Genomic DNA, 21342 nt, shown 5'->3' with positions numbered 1-21342 from the left:
GCAGGGGGGTTCGGGGAACGCGAGAGCAAACCGCGGGGAAGGAGACCTGCTTGCACGGGGGTTCGGGGAACGCGAGAGCAAACCGCGGGGAAGGAGACCTGCTTGCTCGGGGGTTCGGGGAACACTGGAGCAAAACCGGGGAAGGAGACCTGCTTTCCCGCGGTTTGCTCTCGCGTTCCCCGAACCCCCCTTGAAGCCGCCCAACAGCGCTGCACCGTGGCCACATCTAACACCACTTGCAGCGCTGGTTGCTGTAAGTGCGGCCACTCTGCAGCGCTGGCCCTATACAGCTGTACTAATACAGCTGTAACAACCAGCGCTACAAAATTGTAGATGTAGACATACCCTAAGTATCACTGTCCTAGAAGATCAGCTATCATGAACCGTATCAGCTTGGCGAATCACTGCTCTCTTTCTCTCTCGCTCTCTGAGGTCAGTCTCAGCATTTCTGGCTCTATGCAGGGCAAACCAGAAAGGGAACAGTACCAAGTATCACATTTCCCTTACGTGGATGTGCCAACTTTTGGCATCAATTAGTACAGGTTTCACTATTCTAAATGGACCCAAAAAATTACCTAGTTGCTTCCTTAGCAGCACATTCAGCAAGGCTTCATATTATTGAGTACTATTCTTATCAAATCACAGCTCATTGCCAGTCAGTCGAGCTGTGTCTCATGCTCTGGCATCCCTGTTGATTGGTTGCCTATCAGTTGCTCTGCATGAGGAATTGCATAGCACAAACTGTTGATAAGTAATGCAAACTAACAAGTTACTGGCTATCCAGTTCCATACTCACTATCAGATTAAACAAAGCAGGAAAGACATTTCATGATTTTTAGGCGAGAAAGGACCACAATGATTATCTAGTCTGACCTCTTGCATAAACAAGTCCAAAACTTTTCACCCAGTAAGTCCTGCTTCAAGCCGGTAACTTCTGGCTCAACTACATCTTTTGGAAAGACATCCAATCTTGATTTAAAGGCTTCATGTGATGGAGAATCCAAATGTTGGCCCTCAGATTCCAAAACAAGAATATTTATAACATCCATAACTAGAAGCGATACCTACTTTATGAAGACAGTATCAACAACAATCTTCTGGGGTGGGGCGGAGTGATCATTAAATGATTCCTAACATAAAATGATCATTTGAATATTTTCTCTTAGTATTTAATAGGTTGGCTATTTAGCACCATGTCAAATGCTCTTGTTTCTGGACCTCAAATTATGCAAACTATTAATTCTCACAAGGAAAAAACTGAGATCTTTTAATTTGGTCAAGACTGAAGCTTCATCATTTCTGTAGGAAAAATGGTGAAATTCCTGAGGGAATAAACCATAAACTTTCACAAATGCACTCCAAGCAAAACATACTATTCTGGGGAAAGAAAAGTAAATGTTTCCAAAGCACCAACAGTTTTTCCTTTTCTACTACCTTTTATTTTCAAGAAATACTGGAAATTTTGAAGCCAAATATTTTGCTTCATACAGCAATGCAAACAAATGATTTTCAACATTATTTTCTACTTTGGCTTTTCCTGTCATTGCCTGGCAATTTCTGACCATGCAGGCTGTACTGAAGAACTAGAAAAGACTTTGATGTAAACACTTTTTTCTCCACTAACACAGACTGAAAGCAGGGTTCTACTGTCCATCATCTAATACATTAGGGTGAAAAATGTGATCATTAGCACTACCGAGTTCTACACAGTAGATACATTTGTATACTGCCTTTCTTTTGAGTCCTCCCTAACTTTCCTCAGTCTACTGCTAATTGAAAATTGTTTTGTAATTTCAGCCAATTGTTTCCCCTAAGAAAAAGGACTGAATGCTACCATTTTTATAAATCACTTTCTTCTCACATTAAAGTTCTGTTTGCCATCTGAGTTATTTTTTAGTGAAGCTGAAACTACCTTTTAACACTTCCCTTGACATACTGCTTCTGATAGTTTCTGTTGTTTATATATAGGTAATGAAAATAATCTTAATGGAAAAGATATCTCCCCTCAGAGAGGAAATAAGGAAAAGGAAATGAAACAGATATCTGATATCAGGAGACTATAGAAAAAGGTAGCATTAGATTTCCAATTCAGAGAAGCACTTAAGCATGTGTGTAACTTTAAGCCCTAAGTATTCCCATCAAAGTCAATGATTCAAAAACTACAAAGGATATAATTTTTGAGGAGAAAAACCCATGACGTTTTAAGAAACCACATTCATTCATGTGGGTTAGGACATTTGTTGTTAGCCTTCATCTGAGTGAAGTAAATGGGCTTATTCACATGCTTAAAGTTATAAATGCTTAAGTGCTGTACTGGATCAGAGCCTAACTATGTGACCAGAATTCTGAACTGTTTGCGGTAAAAGAATAAAACCTATTCTAACCCGAGCACAAATGTGCCATATTTCAAATAGTATGTTAATTTTTTTATGTTTTTTTCAGATTTATATCATTCCAAAAATGACTATTGTATAAAACAAGCCAAGCTTAAAGTTTGATGCTTGTGAGTTATGAACATAAGGGATTTTTTTCCATATTTTAAAAAGAAAAAATTTAAGGGCTTTATGAATCGCGGTCAAACTGCTTCGCCCTTCAACTCCAAACAATTTGCTTTTCTGTTATATCAAGCATGGAAAAAATAGCTATAATTTGAAAAATTATCAATTATAAAGTAGAAAGAGATAAAATTGAAACTGGAAATTAATCTTGCACCTGAGTCTTCTTTCAGATATACCAGTTCTCCATTGGTACAACTCCAGTGACTCCAAAAGATTTAGTTAGTTCAGATTCTCAGTAGTATAAATGAGAATTCAAGCTTCTGGACTCAAGCATCCAATGTACATGAATATTATCAGATAATAAAACAGAACCCAATTTCTCCCAATAGAACAGAAGGGTTGTGCTTATTTTAATGGTGTGAGGAAATTTTTAATGCAATGAGGACTAAGGACTATTCAAAAATCCCAATCATACAAAAATGAGAAGAGATTTTTTAATAAATGAGGTTTACATGTACTTTTTTTTTTTTAAAGGTAGAGAGGGAGCATCCCTTACAGTTAAGGTTGCCTGACACTTCCACTATAAGAATCTGATTTCAGTTGTGTATAACTTTGCCAAACTTTAACTCTTCCAGCTGAAACTTCTCATGGCAAGTGTCTGCCTGATGCTGAAGTTTTGAAGGTTTGTTTGGTTTTTGTGGAGAGTGAAAGTTTCAGCTAAAAGAGGTCACCTCTTTCAGAGAACAAGTACAGGAAAAAACATTGTTTTGCTCGTGTTAAAATATATATATATATATATATTTTTACAGCCATTTGGTTGAGATGCTCTAAAGCCTGCATGCTCTAGAACAATGGCTTGATATTTGGCAGAGATTCACGTTTTCTGTGAAACTTGGCCAATTTAGTAGCCTCAGAAAAATCTGTTTGCTTATGCTCAGTAGAGATTTGTTAGAATTTGACAACTACATTCTCCACAGATGCTGTCTGTACTGGGCATGCTCCAGCCCAGGGCTGCAGGGTTGAGCAGAACATTCTCTACAATTGCTCCTCCAGGCAGCAAGGGGTGCTGTGGCATCAGTCCCGTGCATTGAGAGTATGGAGACCATCTCATCTGTGCTTTCAGTGCTCCCCCTGCTTGTCCACAGTCAGCGAAAAAGAGGAGGAAGCAGCAGTCTAGGTGGTGTGCAGAGAGATGGGAAATTTGGGGGGCCAGGGATTTGAGTGAGTTACAGGAGTTGGAGGTTGGGAGGAACAGAAGGGGAGGGTACCTGTGGCAAAAGCTGAAGATGGTGGATAGAAGCAGAATGGGAAAGGGCAAAACCAGGGCTGTGGGAGGTTGGACAGGAGCAGAGAGGGATGGGGGCAGTGATTGGGTGGTTGAAGAGGATTTCAGTAGACAAGGAGGGTGGATGGGAGGAAAGAGTGACAGAGACAGGAGCTAGGGTTGGACAGGATAGGCACAAAGAGCAACTGAGGTCTGCAGAAGGCAAGAGACAGAATAGTCCCCATAGACATGGAGTCCTCAGTCTCTAACATTCCTCTGCTCTCAGAAAACTCCTGGTGAGCCCATGGCAAAATGTATGTCTCATTTTCCTCTAGTGTGTCTGGTGAACAAAAAGAAAAGCAGCCTTCTCCTACTACCAATTACTGAGTAAGCTCAAGTGACAGATGTCTGTACTGTGAATCTAAAAATCTGAACTCTGCCAATGACTGAAACTTAAGGGGGGCAACAATATGGTTCCCATGATGGACTTCCTAGGGTTGGTGGGGGCAGGGTTTTTTGGTTTGTGTGGGGAATTGTAGTTTAATATATAGTTAGGAAATCATAACCAAAAAAGTTAGAAGAACATTAAGATTGCGAAGTCCACTTTTTGTCCTTTAGAATAGATGACCACATAATGGAAGTGATTAATATGGAGTAACTAACAGGGATGGAAATTTCTGTGACCCTTAAGACAGGAAAATGTAATAAATAGGTATTAAAACAACTTTCACTTCAAAGCAATAGATGTAGCTATACACTCTAATTGCACTGTCATAAATTTATTTGAACTCAGCAAAAAAAGGTATCGAAGAAGAATGGAGCTCTAATTCTATTTCTTTGAAAAAAAGTAGACTAGGAAAAATCTCTCTTTATAGCTGTGACATTAATGTATGGAGAAAAGACCAGTCATTCAAAATAGTTTCTCTCAACGAAGTCAAGGATAACTATAATTTACGTGCTGTAGAAATGAAAGGAGAGAAAAATTACATTGATTTTTCTCAACATTTCATACAAATGGTATTCCAAAAAGACAAGTTATTGCAAACTATTGACTTATGGTAAGAAAAAAAAAACACTGTTCTTTGGTTAGAACTGCCATAAAACAATAGCTCCTGAAAGTCTGTTAGTTTTGCACAAAATCTGTCAGCTCAGTGCATTTGTTACATTGATAAATGAAACCTCTACAGCATTTTACACTTAGAATCAGCTAAAGAAAACAAAAAAAACCAAAAAGCAGATTCTATCACTTCTGCTCATTCATAGTTCCTTGAATGTACTCCAAAATCTAAAATCCACTTTGAAGAGTATACTATCTCATTATTTCTTGTTCAGATTTACACACACACAAAAATCTATATTATATAAAGGCATATGTTAGTTTCCCTTCATAAGCCTCTTTAAGGAATTAAACCACGAATGGCAGTAAAAAGCAAGACAGATCAACCCAAACAAGTGCAGATAAAACATTTATATCACACCATTCGGTCATGTATTCTGTAGATGCCACATATGTTAGAGAAAATCTATTCTGGAAATGCATGGTGTTTTAAAAAAATGATTATGGAGACTACTTCCTTAAATCCTTCTATTTGTAAAGACAAGCACCTTGGTTATCATGAGCTAAACTATACAGGGACCAGAGGGAGCCATAAAACCTCATATAAATGACCTGAAACAGCTTTTTTGTACCTAAAACTATAATAATTTTGAAGTCCAATATACCAAACCATTCCAGAGCTAGAAGTGAGTGAAATGTGTCCCACTGGGAAACTGGCCATCTCCACTTTTCAGTGGTATAACACTCCTGTTTCTAGCCCTGCAGGGTGACAAGGTAACAGACTTTAAAGCCATGATATTTGTATATAGAGAAAATTATCTCTGGTCTTACCCATCATGGGCCTTGGAAAGGTGCAATTTTGGAAGGAAATCCAAGTTTGTGGTGAGGATGACAAAGGGAAGGTGGATTAGAGGTGGTCAAAGGTTCATGATAAATTAATTAATCTCCTGACTCTACAGTGTATCATAGAAATATCATTTTCACTTGTCATATATACATGCATTCCCATGTTCATGCATAAACACGGGCTAAATTATTATGTACAGTTAGATGAGCAATCCAGCAATGCTAGCTCTTTTCACTGTCCCATCTTTCTTTACTTTTTTATATAGAGTATTTATCAGAATATATGGTGTAAAAACATTTGTTTGACTGTTCCCTATGTACAGAGTCCCATTTTTATTTCTAGGATCAGCTGCTACAATAAAAACAGGTGCATTTATTTCAGTATGTAGATATCCACAAATATGGATAAATCCACATGGTGTTTCCTTAAACTAGGCAGGCATAATACTTTTCACTCACTCACACTTACTTTCTCTTTTTTTTTTCAAACCTAGGCTCCCCATATTTTTATTCAAATTATGGGAGAGTAGGTTATAGTACATAAATTGTTTTGTATGGACCAGCATTGTACTGATGTAGAAGTGATAAACACATGTTTATGTGCAACCTGTGAAAGGAACCCCAAGAAAGGAACAGACTCTTCCCATTATTTCATATTGTCCATTAGGAAGTCAGCTATCCCAAAATACTGCTTAGCAGTCACATGGAGAGAAAAAGGGGACTGGAGACCTTACTACAATACCTCCATCCATGCTCAACTTGCTTCAGATAGCAGGAAAAGTGAAGGTATTTTTCAATGCTAATCCTGAATTAAGAAGATACAGCAATAGCACTTCCTACGCAACTGTTAGGAACCAATGTAAGCCATTAATTTCAATGTTTCCAGCTTGAAATTCTGCACTTAGCTGTTCTATGACACACAACTGATGCACACATATGAGGTCTTAGCTGCAGGCACTCATGAGCAAGAACAATATCAAGTTAGCATAAGGTGGCATGCTAGTTTCACTAAAACACAGATGCCTCCATGGTAGCATTAAATACTATGTCTATTCTCTTGCTCTATGTAAGCAATGCAACATTAGTGCCAGCTAACCATATATTCATTCATGGAAACATTATTCATTCTAAGGCAAAATACCTAAATACTGCCATAGAGGAATGCATGGGGGCTCTCTAGAGGCTTTACCACATAAGTGGTTCCTGAATCTTCATCAAGTTCCACAGAAACCAAGTCACAGAGTCATACAGAGCCTAGCTCTGATTTTTTGACAGGCAGACATCTTAAATTATATAAATCCTAAATTATCCTGGATACCACTGTTATGAGTATTAGATGTACCAAGATCCAGCACCACCACCCAAAAAAAAAAAAATAAAAAGTTACCTGGCTCAGATGTCTGCAGCTCAAACTATAAAAAGTAGATGACACATTAATCATTTATGAACCTGCTTTGGTGAGAATATTGACAGTCAAATTTCAGAACTGCATCAGTCTGGGTGATCTGTATGTAAAGTACATTTTTTTGTTTTTTTTTTGGTTTTTTACACACTACACTGAACCATTGCATCTTTTGCCTTAATTTCACAGGATAAAAACTAATAATAATGTTAGGGCTGGAAAAATGCCTTGAATATGGTAGCGACTATGCTCTTTTTTTTCTCTCTGACAAAATTATTTATTCAGTCTCTCTATATATCAATTTATATAACATAATAAATATAATATTTTGGATAGCGTACACTAGATATGACTGTCTTCAAGGGAATGTTTTTTTTACTCAATGAAATCAGCATAGTAAATAAATTTTCTTCCCTTTGAGACACTTATAAGTGCTTGAGGCTGCTGCAACACAAAAACAAAAATATCTTCACAAATGTCTCCAAACAGTCAAGCTGAAAATCTAAGCCAAAGTTTCATTTAACAGCCTGTCAGTTTTTTGATGTGAAGCTAATGAATGCAGTGGCAAACAAATCCATCAAACCTAACATCAAAACAACTGCACTTCATCCCACCAAAGGGAAAAAATGAAATACAACCTGCAGGCCAGCACTTTGATCTAACCTATCCACAGAAAACAGGTCTCTAAGCAGCTACTGCTGCAGAATATGCATGAGTAATGATGAACTTAATTTCATGAAATGAAGGAATAATATTTAAGGAGCCCATGACTCCAGTAAAAAAGGTTTGCAAAATTTTTCTTTAATGTCCTACAGTCAGTTAAAAAAATACAAAAGATCCCTACACTGACCCTTTCAACACATACTCAAAAGACACTAAAAATATAGATGAACTATAGTGACCTTAACATTTTTCCTCATGTTTCTTTAAAACAAAGAAAAGTGATATGAAGTTTACACAAAACTATGCCAGAGGCTGTGTTTACGCTCCGGGGACTAGTCTGGCATACATCGTTTGACACAGGTATGTCGGCATAACCCCATAGTGCAGATGCAGCCTACAGCAATGAAACAGGTTTTTCCATGATTGTAGGAACACCACCTTCTGGAACAAAGTTAAATCGATGGAAGCGTTCTTCCATTAACACAGCAGCACCTACATGGGGGTTAGGCCAGCATAGCTATGTCAGTCAGGTTTTTAAACCCCTGACCAATGTAACTATCTACAGCTATGTCTACACCATGAATAAGGGGCAAGATTCCCAGCTCGTACACATACTCGTGCCAGTTCTCACTTAGCTAGCACAAGTATAAATAGGAACGTAGCATGGGCAACTTAGCTCTGCCGAGTACATATCCGCTGCTTTCAGGCGGGTTTGTGCATACTGACATTGTCCATGTTACCATGGCTATACTGCTTTTTATACTCATGTTAGCTTGATGAGAACTAGCGCAAGTATGTATATGCAAGCTGGGAATCACACCCCTAATTCACTGTAGATGTAGCCTATGTCAACCGAACTTTTAAGTGTAAAGCACACCTTCTTCAACGGTATGTTTTAAAGGAACCATGTATTTTTGGGTAGGTGGACTGAAGAGACGTGAAATTTAGTGTCTGTCCACCAGGTGTCCCTTTAAATTCTTTTCATATAATTAGTAAAGTTCTTCCAATTCTTGTTTAAAGAGGATTTAATGATGGAAAAGAGTGGAATTGACAGTCCTGGGAAATGACATTATCTGTTCTCCCACTGAAGAGGTACAGCACAGCAGTAGTACTGCAAGTTCTCTCACGATGCGCCACCGATATGCCCTCACAGGATTTTGTAACACTCAAAGAGCCACAGACATTTAATGCAAGTATCAACTTCAGAACACAAGGACAGGACTGACTTTCCAGTTACCCCCAGGTAAGATCAATAACATAATGACAGAGAAAATAACTTACCATTAAGATAAGGATATGGCACCATCTACTGGTGGAAGTACTGTCTATGACAGTGGTTCGCAACCTATTTATCATTGTGGGACACATATGAAGCTCTCTATGGGTTATGTGGGCCACAGCCACACGATATATATGGCCGTGAGGATGTCACATGGGCTGCAGCTGTGTGCTGAGAACCACAGGTTGAGAACCACTAGTCTACGCTAAACATTACAATTCCTATACTCCTGTAATATCTCTTCAGAACTGAAAAAAGTCCTTCAAGTTTGTTTCAGGTTGAAGAATGGGTGACCTTTGGAGCTGGATCTTATTTTACCCAAATGACACCAGTTACATTTCCATGCTGAGTTTTGATGCAATTATATTATGGCATTTGTTATAAGATCAAACAAGAATTGTAGAACAACTGTAAAAGAGAAAATTCACATTAACAGAGAGACAGAGTTGTGCTTTTAAAAAGGATTGTACACCTATAACTACCATGGGATAACACATCACGAGAGCTAGAAATCTAGCTACGTCTATTAGGTGACGACAAGCATTTCTGCCAATATGAAGGCATTCAAATGGGGAGTAAATTTTAAAGGACAACTTTCACGCTGGGGACAACCTTGAAAATAAAAATCACATACAAGACAGTCATCTGTTACATATTTTTACACTTTTCCTCCCCCCTTTGCTGATTAAAAAGATTTAATTCAGCTAAGGTGTTTCTCTTTTACAGCCTTCTTCAGCACCTCACTACAATGTCATAATATTGAATTTGTACCAGCACAATCATTTTCATAGCAAAATACTGAGATATCATAAATAAAGAACCTAGGTTCTCGCTTCTTGATTGAGGAGGAGGGGGTAGTATTGGGAAGTGAAAGGAACAAATTTTTTTTCAAAATACCTACTTCAATAGCAAAAGGAATAAAGAAAGGTACTGGCAAAGTATGCTGTTTTCTTTCTTTAAAGTCATAAGTGTTTGACAGCACATTTATACGCAGGCTATAGTGACTATTATATAAATACTGTATGTTGATTTATTACCAAGTATTTCCTTCTCTCAAAACACTTGTTTTCCACATTCGATTCAGAAATGCTCAAATCCACCATTTTGGAGTCACTTCATTTGCACTTTTGGCAGTGTTCAAATATAATTTTTAAACAGTAAACTAAGCTTCAAAGGCGGCTGCTAGCACTTGCTCTCAGGAGGAGGAAATTTCCAAGATCAGAGCTATGAGCATCTCCAGCTGGGCATGTAAAAGAGGCATTTTGTTTTCTTAAAAACAAACAAACAATCTATGTTCCACATATGCTCTTTTTAAAAAACAACAACACCATCACTAAGAGCCAAAATGAGTCCAGACGTAAGACGATGAATCTCCGCTGAAGTCAATGACCCTATATTTCAATAGGTCTGATCCATTCAATCACAGGCATGCACTGACGCCAGTTTCAAATTACTGTTATATGGGATTTCACACTTAAGCACTCAGTCCTGCAAACACACCACTCACATGAGTAGCCCCATTGGCTTCGTTGTTTGCAGGATTGGGCCATAAGGAAGGACCATGACAAATCCTTGCATTTTACACATATTCTTATGATTTGTTCCGCTGTATAGTGACAACTGAAGATCCCACTCAAATTGGGGTCCTACTGTGCTATAAAAACATACAGAAAGAGATCATCCTGCCACAAGGACTGTATAATTTAAATAGGCCAGACAGAGGAAGGGTAAGGGAGAGGGCATGATATGGGTAATGGTTGGCAAATGTCATGTTTTCTCTACCTTTTTTTTTTCCTTTGGTGGTGGAGATATTGATTTGGGAGGCTGAGGGGATGGAATGACAGAGGAAAGGAGGGAGAAGAGATGATGAGGTGCTTGGAGGCCAGGGAGAATGAGGTTGCAGTGGAAGGACAGTGGAGGAGGAAATTGGAATAAAAAATGTCCAAACTGAAGGAAGGAAAGTCTAATGAAGTCACCTACGTTCAGAAACAATACTGTAAAGGTTTTACTCTCCACCTCTCTCTGCTCTTGCCAGGGAGAGGACCAGAGTCCTTTTATCCTGGGACTGGCTCTGTCTTGAGAGCTTCCTTCTATCTTAGCTCATGTGGTTGAGTTAAGGAGGAGCTTATGAGACCTTTTCTCCTTGAGACATCCTCCCTGCAGGGTCTAGAGAGTTCGCAAGCTCAGCCCACCCTCCCAACCCTCCTGGCTCTGCAAACAGGAAAAAGAGAGGGAAAGAGTTTATTTGTTCCTAGGCTTGTTTTTCAATTAACAATACTAATAAATTGTAAGGATGAGAAATGCAATGTAAAGAAAATACATCAGTAGATAAAAGTACACAATCTTGTTTTTAACTTTTTTCAGTCTGTTTCTAAACTCCAGCATACCAGTATGACAGACAGCATTTACTGGTCCTCTCCATGGGTATTTTCATTTGGCGAGAAGGTGGAAATTATGAGTGATTCTCCAGATTTTAGCATATCATCTAATCATCTTTCAATTACAATTAAATGGATGATGCATTTTTCCAGGTAAATTTTACATAAATTTCCTAAAGTACATTCACACAAAGAAAATGAAAGGACTCCACCTGTAAATTTTTTATGAGGGCAAGCACGGAATTCACCCTAAAAGTCAATTAGTTCTGATAAAAAAATGTCCATTTTTCAATAAATTATTTAATGGGGAATTAATACAGAAAAAATGATGGGATCAATACAAGCCAAGACAGCTTCTTATAAATATATTTCAGTAACATACATATCAGTGCCAGATCATCATACAAACTCCCAAACCAGCGTTACTGCAACACAGGTCAAACTACAGTATGTAATTCCAGAAGATGTCGCTCAATTTGCCATCTGAGCTCTTTCTGTTTAATTCCAACTTATCCTTTCATACCCAAGGTCACATGATTAACATGACAGCTCAAAAACTAATACATAGAAATGGTTATAAAAATGCTAACAATGTCCAGAGGTGAGTGCAACCAATACTGACAGAAGCACAAGAGAATCATGAATGAATTATACAGAAAAGGTTCTCAAAGACCACAGTGATGAGCATGGAATAAATACTTAAATAGGCAAAAGGTGTTTTAAGTAATTGTTTTCCACAACAGTCCTGAAAATAGTTGCTTGTAATTAATTACTGTTTGGGGGAAAAGCTATCCCTCACTTGCAGGAGTCAGAAAAAAATTCAAATATCTTTTAACTGTGATAAACAAGGAAAAATCAAAATATGTGATGGTCAAGACTACCAAAGGTTTGAATGTTAGTTGATTGCATACAGATTACCTAGAAGTGTTTCCCCGCACAGCTACACATCATTACATCTTGGCTAAAGAGAGAGATGCAAGTTCATTCTTGGATTAAAGTGAATATCTTTTATCCAATCACTTCAGAAGGGATTTTGTAGAATACAAAAAAATTAATCAAAATGGTGTGTAAACACTTATATTCAGTAACTTTAATGCCTGAACATTGTCCCTACTTCAGCACACAAGTTGCCTACTCGGCACAAATTAAAGTAGATCCCAGCAAAACATACAAACTAATTGACATTGGTTCATCTGTTTTACCAACATTAACAAAATGCACTGGAGTAAGATAACTTAAAATGTTGTTTGCAGAACAGCAAGGAGTGCCAGCCTACTTAGATAAACGTAAGCTCCATTAGGTAAATAATAAGCCATGAGTCTGAAGAAATGTCCTATCTGCCTTCTTTCATACCCTTTACATTTTGGTATCAAATTAAATTCTGGAAACTGAAGCTACAGGATGACTATTAATAATACTTAAAATGTATGGTATACACCTCTCATCTTCACAGCACATTACAAACATAACTAACTAACCTATGTGACCTACCATGGGATAAATACAGTTAGTTTTATCTAATTTTAGGGTTTTCTCTAGCTCCTGTCACTATAGTATCTGAACACTTAAACCCATTTCACAGACAGCCTGCTCCCTTCCCACTCCTTTAAGTGCTGTCAGGATGGATGCCGGGCCCCCTTCCTTCTCTGGAATCTCTCTCTTCCCAGAGGATCAGTGAGGAGAAGTTAATGTTGTTTCTGTTCTCTCTCTTCTAGGGCATGGGAAGGTTTGGAATGCTCCACCTTTCTCTCTATTTTCCTTTATCACCTTTAACCATCTCCTTCTGTCCCCTGTCCAAACCTGTGCACTCTATCATGTGTCAACTGTGCCCCTCATCCCACGCGTCTCTTATCTGTGCCAGACCTCAGACCTGTCTCCACAGGTGTCACCATTCTGTTCACTGCACTGAGACTACAGTAGAAAGAAGTACCTGAGACAGCAGAAAAAGCATGCAGGCTCTCCACCTAGTCTCCAGCCTTCTCACATGCAGCCCTCATGCAGCACTGCAGCCTTTGGGAAAGAGGTGCAGCTATCATGTTCCCCAGGACTTTAGTAAAGACAGCCCCAGCTAAAACAGTATTGTTGCAGGTAGGTGTACATATGAGGAAACTGAGACAGTGAGTTCAGCAATTTCCCCAAGGCCACAGAATGAGTCTGTTTCAGAGCAAGAACTGGAATTGAGGAGTTCGCTTCCTCTAGTTCTGTGTTCAAAACATGCCTTTCATTTTAAAGACATGACCTATTTAAAACTGCAGTTAATGTAGGCAATTTATTTCATTGGGCCCTTAACCTTGTGGCATTTTCTTTAGGACAATAATAATGTTCTTTAACTTAAGTATTTACTGTAGTTTCGATAAAAAATTGTATGCTATTACACATCTAGCTGCTGTTGAGACAAAAAAAGGGATGAAGGTGGTAGCTCATTAGTTGTTTTTTTGTTTTTGCTAAATATGGGGGTTTTTGGAGGGAAAGTGGCATAGACAATAATACAGCTGTAAGTAACTCAGAACTGCCTTGTCAGAAAAATAATCAGTCTCCAGTACAACAAAAGCCTGTAAGGTGAACGCTACACTCTACTGACCTAGATTACTGCATTTCACTGCTACCAGAAAGGCATATCCAATATAATACATATTAAAGAGAAAAATGTAACAGTCATCTAGAAATTATATTTAGATCCAAAATTTTCCCCCTAATTAAAAATCACGTAAGTATCATGCACAGACAGAGAAGAAGCAACAGATTAAACTTCAACATCAGTGAGCCATGCCAGTCTGGAGAACCATAAATTACAACATAAAACTGTGTGGCTTGTTTTATTAAATGATATAATAATATTATAATAGTGGATATAACCTACTAACATCACAATAGCCTTCTGAAGCAGAGAGGATTTCTTATCCTTTTTTAATTAATTGACATTTTTTGGAAATTTCTCTGGAGTTCCAGTATAAGCAACTATAGATTTACCCATTTTCCACTTCCTGCCTAACAGAAGGCCAAGAAACAGTATTTTTCAGTTTGCAAAAGCTCTGGTATCATGCATGCTTTAAAACTGTTGTACAAATATAACGCAAGAATAGTTAACAACATACATTGTTTTCTCTATTTTTATTAATATAAGAACATAAGAATGGCCACACAAGGTCTTCTGACAGTGGACTGTGCCAGATGCTTCAGAGAGAATGAAGCAATGAGAACAACAAATCAAGGGAGCCATCCTCTGTCATCTAGTTCCAGTTTCTGGCAGTCTGAGGTTTAGAGATACCCAGAGCAGGGGGTTGCGTTCCTGACCATCTTGGCTAATAGCCATCCATGGACCTATCCTCTATGAACTTATCTAATGCTTTTTTAAATCCACTTATACTTTTGGTCTTCACAACACATGGAAATGAGTTCCACAGGTTGACTGTACATTGTGTAAATAAGTACTTTCTTATGTTTTAAACCTGCTGCCTATTAATTTCATTGAATGATCTTGGTTCTTGTGTTATGTGAAGGGGTAAATAACACTTCCCTATTCACTTTCTCCACACCAGTCATGATTTTATATAGATTTCTATCATACCCACCCCACCCCCCACATACGCTCATCTCTTTTCTAAGAAGAACAGTCCCAGTCTTTTTAAATTTATCCATGTCTGGAAGCTGTTCAATATCCTTAAAATCATTTTTGTTGCCCTTCTCTGTTGCCCTTTTCCAGTTCTAATATGTTTTTTTTTAGATGGGGCAACCAGAACTGCACACAGCATTCAAGGTGGGGGCATACCAGAGATTTATATAGTGTTATTACATAGCGTCCCTCTTATTAACTATCCCTTTCCTAATGGTTCCTAACATTGTTCGCTTTTTTTGACTGGAGCTGCACATTGAGCACAAATTTTCTGAGAACTATCCATGACGACTCCAAGATCATTTTCTTGAGTGATAACAGCTAATTTAGACCCTATCTCTTTTTAATATATAGTTAGAACTATTTTTCTCAATGTGTATTACTTTGCACTTAACACTGAATTTCATCTGCCATTTTGTTGCCCAGTTTTGTGAGATCCCTTTGTAACTCTTCGCAGTCAACTTTGGACTTAACTATCTTATTTTACCACCTCACTGTATACCTCTTTTTCAAGATCATTTATGAATATGTCCAACAGCACAGGTTTCAGTACAGATCCTTGGGAGACCCCATTATTTACGCCTTTCCATTGTGAAAAGTTACAATATATTACTACCCTTTGCTTCCTATCTTTTAATCAGTTACCAATCTATGAGAGGACCTTCTCTCTTCTCTTTTTGTTATTGGGTTTTCTGTTTTCGTAGCCTCTCTAATCTCCCTGAGCATTTCACAATCACTGTCATACTGTTATAGTCTTATTGTTCAAGCATGTAATTTCTATTCTCAGAGATTTTTATGGTACAGTTTGATTCATTTTAGATTTTTACTCCATGCTTTTTTTCATATATAGCGCCACTTCCCCGTTAGCGCAACCCTACTCTGTCATGCCTATATATTTTTCACCATGTCCCACTGATGATCATCATTCCACCGAATTTCTATGATGCCTATTATGTCAGTATCCTCATTTAATACCAGGAGATCAACTTCACCCATCTTAGCATTAAGACTTCTAGCATTTGTATACGAACATGTACAAAATTTGTCAATATTTAGTTATCTCCCTTCATTGAATGGGACTCTTTCATTTGGCTGTTTCTTTTCAGTTACTACCTGTACTTCATCAACTTCTAGCCTCTCCTCCTTACTAGGATTTAGAGTATCCGCTTTAATAAACGGTGTGCTCCTCCGTCTGTCTGTCTCCCACATGCCTTTGTTTCAAATATAATGTCTTTAAATATCAAGTATAACAGGTAAAGTTGTAACTTAACATTTCCCTAATGTATCTTGTTTTACAATTAATATTGGAACATTAAAGCAGTAACATGCATTTCCTTAACATTCCATCAAGTTGTATTTGTACAGCATGAACAAATACCAACAAATATCATTATAATAAATAATTATCATCAAGTTGTTTTGTTTCCATTAGCTTTGTATTATTATGTAACTGCTGTTGAAAAGAAGTGTTTATAAAGAAGCTTACAAGAAGTGGAATATTGGACAAATGACCAGGGACAAGTATAAAAATATTGTTCAGGCGTGCAGAAGTGAAATCAGGAAGGCCAAATCATACTTGGAGTTATAGCTAGTAAGGGATATTAAGAGTAACGAGAAGGGTTTCTACAGGTACATTAGCAACAAGAAGGTGGTCAGGGAAAGCGTGGGTCCCTTACTGAATGGGGGAGGCAAACTATTGGCAGAGGATGAAGGAAAAAGCTAATGTACTCATTGCTTTTTTTCCCCCCCATGAACAAGGTCAGCTCCCAGACTACTGCACTGGGCAGCACAGTATGGGGAGGAGGTGACCAGCCCTCTGTGGAGAAAGAAGTGGTTCAGGACTATTTAGAAAAGCTGGACAAGCACAAGTCCATGTGGCCAGATGCACTGCATCCGAGGGTGCTAAAAGGAGTAGCGGATGTGATTGCAGAGCCATTGGCCATTATCTATGAAAACTCATGGTGAATGGGGGAGGTCCTGGATGACTGGAAAAAGGCTAATGTAGTGCCCATATTTTAAAAAGATCCAGGGAACTACAGGCCAGTCAGCCTCACCTCAGTCCCCGGAAAAATCATGGAACAGTCCTCAAGGAATCAATTTTGAAGCACTTGGAGGAGAGGAAAATGACCAGAAACAGTCAGCATGGATTCACCAAAGGCAAGTAATGCCTGACTAACCTAATCGCCTTCTATGATGAGATAACTGGGTCTGTGGATGAGGGGAAAGCAGTGGACGCATTATTCCTTGACTTTATCAAAGCTTTTGATACAGTCTCCCATAGTATTCTTGCCAGCAAGTTAAAGAAGTATGAGCTAGATGAATGGACTATAAGGTGGACAGAAACCTGGCTAGATCATTGGGCTCATCGGGTACTGATCAATGGCTGCATGCCTAGTTGACAGCCAGTATCAAGTGGAGGGCCCCAAGGATCAGTCCTGAGGCCGGTTTTGTTCAATATCTTCATTAATGATCTGGAGGATGGCGGGGATTGCACCCTCAGCAAGTTGGCAGATTACACTAAACTGGGAGGAGAGTGATAGATACACTGCAGGGTAGGGATAGGATACAGAGGGATCTAGACAAATTAGAGGATTGGGCCAAAAAAAATATGATGAGGTTCAACAAGAATAAGTGCAGAGTCCTGTACTTAAGACAGTAGAATCCAATACACTGCTATAGACAAGGGACCAAGTGGCTAGGCAGCAGGGGTTACAATGGACAAGAAGCTAGAGATGAGTCAACAGTGTGCCCTTGTTGCCAAGAAGGCTAACAGCATTTGGGGATGTATAAGTATGATCATTGCCAGCAGACTGGAGGGACGTGATCTTTCTCCTCTATTCCACATTAGTGAGGCCTCATCTGGAGTACTGTGTCCAGTTTCGGGCCCCAAACTATAAAAAGGATTTGGAAAAACTGGAAAGAGTCCAGTGGAGGGCAACAAAAAGGATTAGGGGCTGGAGCACATGACTTACGAGGAGCGGCTGAGGGAACTGGATAGTCTGAGGAAGAGAAGAATGAGGGAAGATTTGATAGCTGCTTTCAACTACCTAAAGGATTCAAAAGAGGATGGATCTCGACTGTTCTCAGTGGTACCAGATGACAAAACAAGGAATAATGATCTCAAGTTGCAGCGGGGGACGTTTAGGTTGGATATTAGGAAAAACTTTTTCACTAGCAGGGTGGTGAAGGACTGGAATGGGTTACCGGGGGGTGGGGGTGGAATCTCCTTTCTTAGAGGTTTTTAAGGCCAGGCTTGACAAAGCCCTGGCTGGGATGATTTAGTTGGGGATTGGTCCTGCTTTGAGTAGTGGGTTGGACTAGATGACCTCCGGAGCTCCCTTCCAACCCTGATATTCTATGAAAGTTGTGCAATAACCTGAGATATGTTTTATTTGGCAAATACTACTTCCAAGTCTTTTTCTTGATTAATTAAAAAATGAAGCAAAATGTTCAATGAGTCAGGCTTTAATTCTGACATTTTTTATTATATATAGTAAAATGAAGAGTGCAATTCATGACTGTGGCCTCTAGTCACAGGAATTGGCATTCACACTCCACTACAATCCCTAAGATTTCTCTATAGCAGATATTATTATTGATTAAAATAGTATTTGGAAGATTTCAGACACTTTGAATTGATTACAAACACCCTGGAGCCATTTTACCTTCTTATACAATACACGAACACAGTATTACACAGCATGAAAGTCAATGTATTTCAATAACTGCTTTTTCCATGGACAAAGAGTACTCAAAATGAACCAAGACTTCCTAGCCAAAAATTAGGACTTTTAGAAGCAAATTCAAGACCAAGAGAGGGAAACTCCACTAATTTTTCTACAGATCAGCTTGTCCCACATTTGAATTTGACCCGTAGAGTTATATTAAACTCAAGTCTTCTACATGGTGGTTCATTTTACTATCTTTTGAACCACTGAGCTACTAAATATATAGACCTTAAAAATCAGTATTTCCAATCAGGGCCTTATTAATTACCTATCATAAATGTAAGTTTTGCTTTAAAAGTGAAGACCTAGCTGAACATTTTAAATTCTTATTAATGTTTTCATTACTTTCATTACAGTAAATGCCTGTGTATAGGCTACATGAAACAATCAATCATTTTCAGGCCTTTTATCTCTTGAAACCCACTCATCAATCTCATTCACAATTATAGTCAATAGTGCCTAAAATCAAGAAGTTCTGCTAAAAGAAAATATTCTCAAAGTCTTCTTCCAATGCCACATATTTAGCCCTATACTCTTCCTGGATTACTTTGCTGCAACCCCACCTCCTCCCATGTTTGCTTTTGAACTGAATTCACTTGTCATCTCATTAGCTAATGTAACATGCACACAATTTGTAGATGTTGTTGTTGTCAGTACAAAATATCTCTGTCTGCAAACTGGCTCCACATTACGTATTTATCAAAGCATCCTAAACAGTGCTCTTATAATCCATTCTTTATATGATCTCTCCACTATTCAAAAGTACTGTATAACATGAATGACCTTTTGCTGAACAAAATACACACATTTGATTCAGTATATTACCCACACACCGTATGTGAACAGAATGTAAAATATATGCAGCATATGCAAAGTTTCAGACTAAAATAGTGGAAACAAGTTGGGTGAGGCAATATTTTTTATTGGACCAATTTCTCTTGGTCAGAAAGAGGCTTTTGAGCTATATCGTGTAGCTCAAAAGTTTGTCTCTCTCAGAAACAGAATTTGGTCCAATAAAAGATATTACTTCACCCGCCTTGTCTCTATAATATCCTCGGGTTGACATAGCTACAACATCACTGCATAGACTAAAACTGTGACACAAAACCACCTTTTTGTAAAATATGTTAGTGATTTTAAATTATGAAACATTTCCACTCTGGGAGCATATTTAATTTATCACAAAATATTGCCATTTAAAAAAAATCACAATTAAAGTTTAATTTGCTCATTTAGGTCAGCCCTCTCATTGTTCTTTGTCCTCTTTTGAACAGGCACATTTCCCCTCAAGTCTGTGACATGTTTTCCAAGATACATATAAAATTCGATAAGGGAGCTGAATTGCTATATGTGACTTGAATAAGGTTATTTCCAAGCTGCCTCTAGGACTATGATGTATAGGGTTTCAGAAGAACAGAAAGAAATTCTGTGTGTCCCTTCCAAACATAATTCTCAATTTATATGGCCTTATATAAACTTAACTACATAAAAATATCTCCTGAAAAAGAAAGATTTTTAACATACCATATACACATTAAGTCATACATAAAATCTACTACGATAACAAATACATGTACTGCAAGTGTTATAACATGCTAGTTAATGAATATGGAATATTACTGCATTGACAGCATGATGTACAAGATGACTTAATTGTTGTTCTCCCTACTTACCAATTTAGCTACTTTTCCATAATCAATCCATCTGATTGTGGCAAAGTTAGTTGATTCTGCACAGTTGAAACCATGGTTAAATCCCGCATGGTATCCATATGGGAAGGTTATCATAAATTCCCCTGCCTCCTGTGTGATCTACATAACAAGAAAACAAACAACATTTTAAAAGACCTTCTCTTATTAAAGAAATGAAAATTATGTTTGCTGAGGTCAAAATAGACATTGGCACATAGCATCCAATTTGGATTAAATATAGGCAGACCTGAATGCACCTGAGGAGACTTTACTGACTACATTTTGAAATAACAAGCTTCTGGCCCACCAGTACCCTCACATTAGAGTAGGCCACAAATTCAGAAAGCGTTCAAAAGGGAGCAAATCATGTTCCCTCTTCTACAAAAGCAGACAACCCCTATTAACAATACCTGGGGGGCAATAAATACAGAGCATAAGATTTAAAGGGCCAGACAAGGTAGGTTGGCAGCCAGCAGGGGAAGATATGAGCTAAACATCTGCTACTACCTTCCTCAGTAGAGGGGGCATACTCTAATGGCTGGGAAGGCTACTTCATCCACTGGCCTTAAGTAGCTTCTCTGGAATGGTGCCACAGATGCTCCATGTTACTGAAGTAGGATAGACGGAGATTTCTTCTCCTCTCTTTCCCATCCCCACACAACTTTTCAATGCCTGACCCATTTAATGCTAATTAGGTTTCACAGGTGTCACTGACAATCTATTCTGCAGACAGTGGAACTATGTGTGTATAAATGAGGTGCTAATTTAACTTTCACACATTCTATTAGTGGATAATACACAAACAGGTGCCATTTTTTCCAAATCTTTCTCAAGGAAGCAGAACCACACTTATTGTAAAGTTGTAGTAGTGATGTTACACAAAAACTAATAATGCTGAAGATTCTTTGTATTCTAAACGATGT

General features: G+C 38.2%; 1 protein-coding gene across 11 annotated transcripts in view; it reads right to left on the bottom strand.

The window, feature by feature from the left end:
* The window catches only part of KDM4C (lysine demethylase 4C), a 441772-nt gene that overhangs the window by 304707 nt on the left and 115723 nt on the right, over nt 1–21342 (bottom strand). For all 11 annotated transcript variants that reach the window (XM_030567955.1, XM_030567954.1, XM_030567956.1 and 8 more), the window contains exon 8: nt 20402–20539. In XM_030567955.1, coding sequence (XP_030423815.1) covers nt 20402–20539 — 138 coding nt within the window. The remainder of the gene's footprint in view (nt 1–20401; nt 20540–21342) is intronic.

The sequence above is a fragment of the Gopherus evgoodei genome, chromosome 6 (assembly GCF_007399415.2).
Source record: "Gopherus evgoodei ecotype Sinaloan lineage chromosome 6, rGopEvg1_v1.p, whole genome shotgun sequence".
Lineage (NCBI taxonomy): Eukaryota > Metazoa > Chordata > Testudines > Testudinidae > Gopherus > Gopherus evgoodei.
This window is presented reverse-complemented; position numbering and strand designations above follow the sequence as displayed.